At 42.3% G+C, this 12,033-nt stretch overlaps 1 protein-coding gene across 2 annotated transcripts in view; it reads right to left on the bottom strand.

Annotated features, from left to right (window-relative positions):
• The window catches only part of usta (uronyl 2-sulfotransferase a), a 62,284-nt gene that overhangs the window by 28,375 nt on the left and 21,876 nt on the right, over positions 1 to 12,033 (bottom strand). Inside the window, exon 2 of one of the 2 annotated variants that reach the window (XM_061707110.1) lies at positions 5,243 to 5,359. The exons of the other annotated variant lie outside the window; for it this stretch is intronic. Within the exon in view, the coding sequence (XP_061563094.1) occupies positions 5,243 to 5,359 (117 nt within the window). The remainder of the gene's footprint in view (positions 1 to 5,242; positions 5,360 to 12,033) is intronic. 2 annotated transcript variants of the gene reach the window in all.

Raw genomic sequence — 12,033 nt, 5'->3', positions numbered from 1 at the left:
TGTATATATACTGTCAGCCAGCATCATCCAGCCAGCATCATCACTTACCATGTGTTTGTACTCTAATTTGTACTGTAATTCATTTTTGGCAATATTGCCAGCTCAAATGTCCATATGAGAAATAAGGAAAAGCCTTGTAATAAATACAAGTTTTACTGTGTTCAATACGGCACATAGAAATAATTCCTTTGGTCTGTAAAACAAACTATCGATGCTGAAAAAAGAAGTGAATAATTCCTGACTGAGAGATCTCTATTTACTGTATGTGTAAAATTGCAGCTTTACTCTCTTTTTTTTTCTTTCTTAGTCTAGAATAACTCTTTTAAACTCTGGCGTTTTGCTTTTGGTGTTCGCCTGCTCGAGGAATGCTACAGCGACTTTGGGAATTTCATAAACATGTATTTAAAGCATAAAACATTTCATTTGCTTTGTAAAAACTGGATAAGTAGAGCCTAGGAAAGCATGTGTCCAAGAATAGGCCGGGGGAGCGGAAAACCACACAGGAATGACGTTGGAGAGGAAGGCCAAAAGGATGGACCAAAAGGTTCAAGTCAAGGGGCCTTTGCCTCTCTTTGCCACAGGATTCAAAGGAAAGATGTAAGCGACAGAGCTTCTGTTATGGCCTGTCGTACAAGCATGGGAAACCAGATTACAGGTTCCTTCCCCTGTGAAGACTAAACTCGCTCATCTATAACCACATCCTGGTGTGTTTTCTGAATACAGCGGAAGGGAATATGACAGGAGAAAGGTGTGGGCTTATTTCAGGTCTTTAGTGGTCCTAAAAATATACCGTGGAGCACTTCGCTGACATAAACAAAAATCACATGATGGAAAGGTGGTCAGCAAGACGATCAAGAGAAACATTTCTCGTGCTCGATCCGTCTGTGTAAAACACACCCAGTGCAAATCATAGACACGGCTATGGTTACTGTCACGTCTAAACATTTGCACCACGTGCATGAGTTACATGCACAGCACACTTTTCTCTGCGTAATGTACGTGTGTGGTCACACAGCCCTTTGATTTGCTGCGTGGGAGTGGCCCTCCATTAAGACCCGTAGCTCAACCCACCTCTCTAATTACAGAAGGGAGTTAAGCTGAGGGTCAGGGGCTCCGCCCACTACGCCCTGCTCCACATCACACTCGAGTCACTCAAAAAATCAACAAAGGTTGGACAGCTTGGTGATATAAATATAAAAGAACTACCACTGCTTTGTTATTGCAGGTGCCCAAACACCGAAAGCTGCTAGGGAGACTAATTTGCTGACTTGATGTTCCCCTAAAATTTTGGTTAGTGAAATGGAGTGCGAGCATTCACGTACACGCAGGCATGCAGATGTGCAGGGTTTGGGAGACTTCAACATGACTGTCAGCATGTCATTTGTGGACACCAGCGGTTGCCACCGTGTATATTGTACGACAAGAACGCGCCTGTAAACTGAGGACCCAGAGGAGGAGTGTTGACTTTGGTGGCTGTGCAGCTGCCAAGAAAGCCAAAAATAAAAGACATACTTTGTGGAACGAGTGAAGGGAAAGCTTAATCATTTCCAGAGCTTCAGCGGAGAAAGAGGTGGCACACTTCGAGAGAAAATCATCCATGACAGTATCACTATGATTTGAAGAGGCAGTGAGCAGGTTTTCAGTTTTACTAACTTGTCATTGTGATGTTAAATGTGTCTTATAATGGCCATAAAATAGTGACACCAAAAATGATTTGGTTTGTTGGCGGTAAACTTTGCAATATCCCTCTTGACTGATTTCTGAAGAGGGCTTCTGGAGCGTCTTTTACATCTTGCGGCAGTGCGCTATGTTGGTAAATATTGATGCCGCCCAACCCCAATTAATCCAAAAAATGGTCAAAATAGAGGAACGAGCAGACCTGGAAGCCAGCTGGAGAACACCAACCTTAGTTTAGTTATATGGCTATTTTAGCTTGACTGGCTTAGCTTTTACTAACCTCTGATGCTAACTAATTAGTGCTAACTAGTAGTTAATTCTGATAAAATCCGTCAAAATATTCTTATTCCAAATGTCACTTGGAAACAACATCCACAATTAGTGCTGCCGGAGCTGGCAGTCTCAGTCGGATGTCGTTGGATAGCGGCCTTGTTAGTCAACTTGGAAGAGTCCTAAAGTCATCTGAGGCAATCGTTGTTTGACCAGAGTACACATACAGTGGAGCAAAAAAGTATTTAGTCAGACACCAGTTGTGCAAGTTCTCCCACTTAATAAGATAAGAGAGGCCTGTAATTTTCATCACAGGTAGGCTATATCTCAACTATGAAAGACAGAAAGAAAAAAAAATCCAGAAAATCACATTGTGTGATTTTTAAAGAATGTATTTGCAAATTATAGTGGAAAATAAGTATTTGGTCAATAACAAAAGTTCATCTGAATACTTTGTTATATACCCTTTGTTGGCAATGACATTTTTCTGTAAGTCTTCACAAGGTTTTCTACACTGTTGCTGGAATTTTGGCCCATTCCTCCATGCAGATCCTCTCTAGAGCAGTGATGTTTTGGGGCTGTCGCTGGGCAACACGGACTTTCAACTCCCTCCAAAGATTTTCTATGGGGTTGAGATCTGGAGACTGGCTAGGCCACTCCAGTACCTTGAAATGTTTCTTACGAAGCCACTCCTTTGTTGCCCGGGTGGTGTATTTGGGATCATTGTCATGCTGGAAGACCCAGCCACGTTTCATCTTCAATGTTGTTGCTGATGGAAGGAGGTTTTCCCTCAAAATCTCACGATACATGGCCCCATTTATTCTTTCCCTTACACGGATCAGTCGTCCTGGTCCCTTTGCAGAAAAACATCCCCAAAGCATGATTTTTCCACCCCCATGCTTCATAGTAGGTGTTCTGGATGCAACTCAGCTTTGTTTCTCCTCAAAACATGACAAGTTGTGTTTCTACAAAAAAGTTATATTTTGGTATCATCTGAGCATATGACATTCTCCCAATCCTCTTCTGCATCATCCAAATGCTCTCTAGCAAACTTCAGACGGGCCTGGACATGTACTGGCTTAAGCAGGGGGACACGTCTGGCACTGCAGGATGTGAGTCCCTGGCGGCGTAGTGTGTTACTGATGGTTCCTTTGTTACTTTGGTCCCAGCTCTCTGCAGGTCATTCACTAGGTCCCCTGTGTGGTTCTGGGATTTTTACTCATCGTTCTTGTGATCATTTCTACCCCGCGGGGTGAGATCTTGCGTGGAGCCCCAGATGGAGGGAGATTATCAGTGATCTTGTATGTCTTCCATTTTCTAATAATTGCTCCCACAGTTGATTTCTTCACACCAAGCTGCTTACCTATTGCAGATTCTTCCCAGCCTGGTGCAGGTCTTATTCTGTTTCTCACGTCCTTTGACAGCTCTTTGGTCTTGGCCATAGTGGAGTTTGGAGTGTGACTGTTTCAGGTTGTGGACAGGTGTCTTTTATACTGATAACCAGTTAAAACAGGTGCCATTAATACAGGTAACAAGTGGAGGACAGAGGAGCCTCTTAAAGAAGAAGTTACAGGTCTATGAAAGCCAGAAATCTTGCTTGTTTGTAGGTGACCAAATATTTATTTTACCAAGGAATTTACCAATGAATTCAGTACAAATCTTACTATGTGATTTCCTGGATTATTTCCCCCCATTCTCTCTCATAGTTGAAGTTTACCTATGATGAAAATTACAGGCCTCTCTCATCTTTTTATGTGGGAGAACTTGTACAATTGGTGTCTGACTAAATACTTTTTTGCTCCACTGTAGAGGTATAAGCCTTGAGGCAGTCTAGCTGTTGTCCTCTGGTTAGGCCTAGCATACGAGAGCAACCTGAAGCAGCTATCCCTGGGAGTGAAGATTGCTCCTAAACCTATCCAGGCCAACCCAAAACCAGCCACACCAGAAGCAGTGCAGTGACTACGCTCAGTTAAATCTTTATTCACAGCTAAGAGGACAAGACAGTGCTAAACACTAAGTAGCTAAAGTGATAAATACAAGCCATTAGCTACTACCAGCCATCAATCAAACAACTAAGTCCCTAGTTATGCATACATTTGTGGTTCCATCCCATTTGGCCTGATGTGGTTCATAAAAAATCACCTCCCCCATACAGTGGGATGTGAAATTTGGTTCAGGATGTCAAAACCGTTTTTTGAACCAAGCTGTAAATATAAGTATTCTGCTGCAAAGTTGGACATTTTAACATTGTATCCACCCATGCTGCTGGAGCCTATCCCAGCTCGTTACAGGCGAAAGGCAGGAGTACACCCTGGACCGGTCACCAGTCCATCGCACTAGCTTCAGTGGAGATGAACTCACTTTAGGAACTAGCCCCTTGTGGTTATTCAAAGAACTGCATTTTTTCCTGACTCCCACATTGAACTCAACCCTGAAATCTGGATGTTGCTTCTTGACTATGACACGTCCTGGGACATAGAAATGTGTCTACGACTGTGCAGATGTAATAGGAGGAGGACAGCAGTTTTAGTGCTGGTAATCCTAAAGTCATGAAAATATTGTCCTCCACACAACTCGCATGAATGAGTTTTATAGTTGACGTACAGGTCCTCAGCAGTCAGTTGTTGTCTGAAAACGTCATGATGGAAAGAAGCAGTTAATGAAACCAAATGAAGTACTGTAGGCTATACAAAATTAAATCTAATCAAGTGAGGCAATTGAAGCATGCAAAGTGAGGAGTAGTCAAGCAGCCATGATGATACTTTGCTTCAAGACTCTTGAGATTTAAACCATCTGAAGGAAAATTAGTTTAATCACTTCAAAAGTTTTAAATCCCAAAACAATTATTGCAAATGTTGTGTTTTAAGGTGCTTTAAACTGCTACCGATTTAATTTAGAGTATTATAAACTACATTTTGTATTTCCATCAACATGACAGGGACATTTTTTCATAACCCTCACTTATTTCTACATAAAAGTAGAACCATAACATAGATATAAAAAAAACTAAATGGACAAGCTGGTGAAACCCATCCAACACTAGGAAGTTATAAACAAAGTAACAACTCCTCAACAAGTGAGGAAATGATGGGACAAGCAGTGCTCGTCCATGAATATGATATCCTGGGAAGTTTGTGTCAATATAGCCAGAGCAATGAGAAAGAGCCTTTTCTGTAAATCACAGGATACGATGCTCTGACGCATTTCTGGTGAACTACATGCTCAGTCAGCTAATTCTTGACAAGTCATTTCCCTGCCAGAGAGCACCAACAACGCTTTTGCAGTTTGTACGTACCTTGTCTGGCCTTGTGGGTGCGCGGGCACGACACCAGATGTCTTTCTACCCTGTCCTTATGGACAAAGAGCCTGCCGGTAGCCATTTTCAAAGACCTGTGATTTTTCCAACACACCCCTACAAAAGAAGCCAAATGAAGGGGACCTTTTAATTCTGTCCTCTGGACTGGTAGCAAGTCAAATAAACATCCATTGTGGCAGGAAGTACTCCATGTACAATCTTACTGGCTGGTGTATTTAAAGACAGCTGAAGATATAGATAAAATAAATAAATAAAAGAAACATGCATATTTCACATTTTTGTGTGTTTATGAAATCCTTATAATGACATGGTGAATGAACGTGTCAGATTAAACTACACATTATCGTAGTGGATCAGAAAGCTATACATTTAGCATTTACATTTAGCTTTCATGCTACAGTATTTCTGAATGCTCAGTGATATAAACAAGAGTACTTCCAGCTACAACAACAACAACAACAGCCAGCCCATTATAAACCAACCACAACTGGGCAACCACTTGGCGTGCACTGCTATACACTCGCTTGAAGCTCATAAAACACACACCAGATGTGGAAATGCATCATGCATGGATAAATGGGCCCGCAGTGACACAAAAACACCACTTATGACATCTGTGACAGGCATAACTGGACTTGCAATGAAGAGTCGAATTAAATAGTTGCGCTGCTGTCCGATGGCCCGAAGCTATAATGAAGAGTTCAGTTGTAAAATAACACAAGACCCACTGCCCTGCCCCCCAAGATGCCAACATTATCTTGGTATTTTACAGTGCATGACTGAAATCTGCTTTGTATTTTAGAGTTAAATGGATTACGATACATGCAGGCATGGGACTGTGGGATTTGTGTCATTTTACCACATCTACCACAATCATTTATACACACAAAGTGCAATTAAATGCGCTACTTCTGTTCTCATGTCAGTGTTTGAGAGGAACATTGAAAAGTAGCATGTCACTTTTTATTTTCCTGTCACTCTGTTATTATGACGTAGCTGCATCGCTTGCAATTTTGCTGCAGATACATATTCTGTTCTCCCAAAAAAATATCTTCATTCCTAGCATTTGGGTCCTTAACTACATTTGACACTCTTTGCCATCTCATAATCCATCGGTGGTTGTTTTAACTTATTCCCTTAATAGCAGCCTCATAGCTCGTTGTCCTTGGCAGAGAGCCTCACCAATACACATTTTCTTGACAGAAAAATATTGTTTTGCGGAGAAACCACAATTATTAACCATGTTGATTTACATGCAAGGGAGGGTCACAAAACTTTTGCTAACCACCAAGCCACCGTGCTCCCCTCCAGATAATTTATTCATTATTACTTTTTAATCACTGTAGGCAATTGTGTATGTGGTTGTCAAATGAGATTTTTAAGTTAAGTTTATTTATAAAGCACATTTAAAACAACCAAAGTTTGCCGAAGTGCACAGATGAAGTGCATAACAACAACAATATAAGATACTAGGTGACATAAAAGATTATATATAAATATAATAAAATGCATCCCTTAAGATAAAAACAATAAATGGAACCTGGATGCCAAATGAAAATTTGCTGAAAATGAAACTTTGTTAAAAGCCAGTTTTCAGTGCAGATTTAAAAGTTCCCAAACTCGTGCAGAATCTAATGTGGACGGTAAATTGTTCCACAACTTAGGAGGAGCTATTGCAAATACATGTCCTCCTTTTGGTTTTAGCCTGCATGCGGGGACATCTAAAGGCAACTTTTAGCTGACCAGACCTCGGAAAGTAGACATTTAGGCACGTTGACGCAAGAGGCCCCAATTAACCAGAGGAGAGGGCGGGGGTCCTGTGAATGCCCTCACATAATGACTTGTGTCTTATTATCTTTTAAATGTATAAAGTTTGGCCTGCTCACTCCTCAGTGCAGGGCCCTCCCGGGGTTGGTAGAGGATGGCAATGCCCAGGGGCCTCATTTATAAAGCTTGCTTATGCACTAAACAGGGCTGAAAGATGCGCAAGCCACCTTCTACGCAAAGGTTGGGATTTAAAAAGAAAAAACTAACCGAAAAATCTGCGTATCCCTACGGCAACCCTGACCCTCCCGTAGGAACTTACTTAAGATATGGGGAACTGGCGACGCAGGCGGTGAGGTGGTGAAATGAAGCCTGATTCATGTCATACTCTTAATAATGTCATCACATATCAGACTTATAATAATATAGCACTGATCGTGTCCCTCTGTGTTTGAAGCACAGCGTCAGTCAGGACTCTGGTGCTGCTGGAGCTGGGGCTGCAGCCGCGGTGCCAGGACACGCCGGGAACCTCCTCACACCCACCGCGACAACCGTAGAGTGACTGAGGACAGAACAGCGGGGCTGCCGGGCCGTTCTCGCATCGCCTTCGCAGAGGGTGTCTTGATGATTTGCAATTAATGGCTGATCCTACCGTTAGTTTTTAAACTGTAAAAAGTGGGGGGGACAAAAACATGATTTTGAAAAGACGGGGGGACATGTCCCCCCTGTTGCGCCGGGGCACTCATGGCGTTGAGCGCAGCAACGCCGTGCTGCCAATCACTCTACTACTATTTATATATAGTATATTTATATACTTTTTCTACTTTTACTGTGACCACCAAATAATGTTGTTTTCCTGTCCTCCACCTCATCCCCACAACATCCCCCTCTCAGTCTCTGTGAAATTTAGTGGCACGGTGACTCGATACGTTCATTCATCCTGACGCACAAACAGGCTGCAGGAAGCCTCTGCGCATGCTCTGCAGGCTCATTCATATGCAAATACTACTTTGCATTGCCCATATATGGTAAAAAATGGGCGTGTAGAGGGCGGGATATGAGGTGAATTCAGCTGCGCAAACTTCCAGCTGGACTGTGATTTATAAAGCGAACATTGCGTGCAAGTGTGCGTGCACGCGGTTTTATAAATCCCGATTTTTTTTTGCGCCCGCCATTTTCGGCTTTTGGCTTTACGTGCACTTTTAGTGTGGATCCTACACACTCTTTTATAAATGAGGCCCCAGGACTGTTACTTAGGTAGGAGCACTGGATGATGAAAATGAGGGAAAAAAATCGGGGATAAAAATATTGAAAAAAAAAAGAATGTATAAAGTTTAGTTCCATCCAAGTCTTAATGTCCATCCGACAAGAAACCAAAGACTGCAAAGACTCATTACAGTGTACTCTCACAGTAACTCTGAAATCTGAGCCATTGGAGGACTTTTATGCAGTATCACTGAGGAGTTAAAAAACAAATAATCCAATAATCTGCAATAGGATATAAGAGATAATAGTGAGTTGGGTCTATAACGTAAGAGCTACCATTGAAAATAAACCAATTCTGTTGTTTTGTGACAGCGTTTTTAATCATTATTCCACTAGCAGCTTTCACTTTCATACTTTCATCCAAACATCCATCCATTTCTACCACCCACTTTATTCTCTTTAAGGTCTTGCAGGGTCTTCTGGAGCACCTTGAAAGACGACGAGGTCTCTTTAAATCTATGGGTCTACGATCTTGAGTTTTTTTTTTTAAAAGACACCTACTCCCCACACAAACTCCCTCCCTCCCCCCTGTGCTCTGCCTCACATGAAGCTCCCTCCTCCGACACACCCCCTCTGGTATGGGAGCCAGCAGGACGTGTTGCCGTACTTTGGGAGGCGGGGAGTAGGGTGAGGACTGTCCAATCACTGACATTCAAGCAGATTGACCAATAGGCGCCGTTCGGGCCGAATGGCGCCTATTGGTTGACTTCTTTGCAGGATTACAGCATATAGAAGAAATATTTTCTTTTGGTTCTTTTTGCTAATCATATTTCATAGGTAACACTATTGGGCCATAACAACCTTATAAATGATTTTGATAAAAATATACAATATGTAAAATCGTAGACCCTAGCTTTAATACTTGTTGTATTTAAATTTCCCTACACAGTCTCTCAACTGTGGCAGGCACAGAAGGCTCTGCCTTAAAGTAAACTCCCTGGGAGAAAGAAAAACAGAAAACACCCTGCTTTAATTGTTTGTTTACAACAGAGCTCCTTTAGGCCTCTCTCCGCCTAGAAAAAGAAACCATTTAATGAAGAAAAAATAAATAAATATGTTACTTTTGATTTAATTCTCTCCAACATGTTGCTATCTTTAGCTCAAATTTAACTGTCATCAAAATAACTGATATCCTGATCAACCATGAATTACCCAGTGATGACAAAACAACGACCTATTGACAACAAACGTATTTAAGCCTGCCTGTGATGACTTTTAACCTGTAATGTCCATTAGATAAAGAAAAGTGTGGTATTTCCACTTGTATCAGCTTGATGTTGGCATGGTTGTTTTCCACTCAGATGGCTTTAGAAACTTTAATCATCTTTTGGGCTTTAGTGGTGATGCTTCTGAGTCGAAGGTGATGCACCCTATAGATAAAACTAAAAAGTTTGCACAACCACGCCAAGAAAAAAAATCTTCATCAAGATATGCTATTTCTTTGCGCCTCGTAAACATATATTTTGTATTTCTGCTGGTTTGTCAAAATGAAAACCCTCAAACGATTTACATTCACCTCCGCCGCGACAAAAGTAGAGAAGAAGCCGCACGAACGGTCTTCCGGGTGACAAACTCCCACCACTACATGCCATGCATTTTTGCTTTTTACATTGAAGTGCTCCACACAGATTCAGAAATGGGTTCATGAGTTTTAAAATCTGCAGAATATCTCCCACGGGATGTGTTTTCAGGCCGAGCCTCAGCTATCTGTTTGCTTTAGGTTTCATGCTTGGATGGGCATGTAGCCACTGACAAACACAGAGTCTGTAGAGAGCAGCGAGCTTTATCCCTGCACCAGAGGACACGCATGCATTTATTACAAAAACACTTACATTAAAAAGATGCCATAGTATAGTAACTCAAATATAGAGAAATATAGGTTAGATAGGAACCATGAAGTAAATGTCCCCAGTTGGCCTCCTTTTGAATTCAATTGCATAAAGAAAAATACTTTTTGTGATTAGCTGAGTGAGTTAAAAAAAAGACCTGATTTCCACAAAAATCTAATGTGAAGACAGACACTTTAGCTATGAATCCACAGTGAAATGTTGCAGCATCCTTTGCCGGACACCGGAACCTGCAGGTGGTCGTGGGTGGCTTGTAGCTTGCATTACGGAGCACAAGTCTTTCCCCGACCCTGCACCCCAACCTGGGACTTGCTGATTGGGCCGGAGCTTCGGGAGCTGCGTGCTGGCCTGCGGTCCCCACCCCTGGTCATCCCGTTGCTGCCCCCCCCTTCTCCTCCCTTTTCTCTCTTTTGTCCTGCAGGTGGCCATGGGTGGCTTGTAGCTTGCATTACGGAGCACAAGTCTTTTCCTGACCCTGCACCCCAACCTGGGACTTGCTGATTGGGCCGGAGCTTCGGGAGCTGTGTGCTGGCCTGCGGTCCCCACCCCCGGTCATCCCGTTGCTGCTTCCACCTGCCTGCTGTGCTGTTGCCGTCCCTGACCCACCAGTCTGGCCCTCGGCAGGAGGGTCCCCCCTGATGAGCCTGGTCCTGCTCAAGGTTTCTTCCCTCCTAAAGGGGAGTTTTTCCTTGCCACTGTTTGGCTTAAGGTTTTTCTCCCACTAGGGGAGTTTTTACCTGCCATTGTTTATGTAATAACTGCTCGGGGGTCATGTTCTGGGTATGGGTCTCTGTAAAGCGTCTAGAGACAACTCTGTTGTATTAGACGCTATATAAATAAAATTGAATTGAATTGAATTGAAATCTTTTTTCATGCTTTTGGGAAATGGATGAGACCCCTTAATAATTCCAACCATCTTCTCAAACTCCTCAAACAGCTTGTCAATCTTGGGGTGTCGGTGCTAGAGGATTTTGTATGACAAAACTTCATGGCAAACACTTTGCACATCTGCGGACACAAAAGGTAAGATACTTGCTTAAGACGTAGCCTGACAAGCACGTTTCCTCCTTGCCCACTTTCATCTTTAATACCTTTTTGAGGTGAAGTTCATGATCCACTCACTCAGCTATAAAAAACTTTTTTTTATAAATTTTGAATGTGGAGCTAGTTTAGCTTGGTGTACATTATGGAAGACGTGGAAGGAAAAAAAACACTTAATTTTACTCTTAACGCTAATGTATAGGGGTTACATGTTTTTTTTATTGCTAGAAAGCATCAGAGAGATCTGCTTCACAGTTTTCTGTTCTATGAGCATGCTAGGCTAACCAGCTGCTAGCGAGAGCTTTTCACACAAAACATTAAAAAAAAACTGTGACCAAACACAATTGTGTTGCTTTATTTGGAGCAATTTCCTTCTGAAAACGGGCCTTTCATTCAGCCAGCTACACCTGCGGGTGACTGTGACATCATAGATCCAGATTTTGCTCAAATTCAGCCTTTTCATCTTTGTCTCCACTCAACTTCACATCATGGGTGGAGTGGGAGGAGGTGGCTCGTTGCACTGACTAAAACGGGCTACTGTGAACAAAACCGCTAAAGTATAGCTGAAAGGGACTTTTTGTACTGTATTGCTTTGATATTTGACCAAACTGTATCACTAACACTTCATAAATACCTTTAAAAAAATGTGTCAACACAATAAGCCTCCTTTAAAGTGTTTCTTCAACAGTTCATTTTCTCCATCTAGATTTAGAAGGAAATAAATGCAGCATTAAACCTTGCAGTTACCAACAAGCGCGTTTGAATGGCGTCCCGCTCAAGCCCCATAGCCACGGGAGCCTGTGCAGTGGATAAGTTAGTGAATTATTACAGTAAACCTGAATTCCTCAGCCT

Source organism: Cololabis saira, chromosome 18 (genome assembly GCF_033807715.1).
Source record: "Cololabis saira isolate AMF1-May2022 chromosome 18, fColSai1.1, whole genome shotgun sequence".
Classification (NCBI taxonomy): Eukaryota; Metazoa; Chordata; class Actinopteri; order Beloniformes; family Belonidae; genus Cololabis; species Cololabis saira.
Note: the sequence above shows the minus strand (reverse complement) of the source record. Positions and strands in the feature narration are given on the sequence as shown.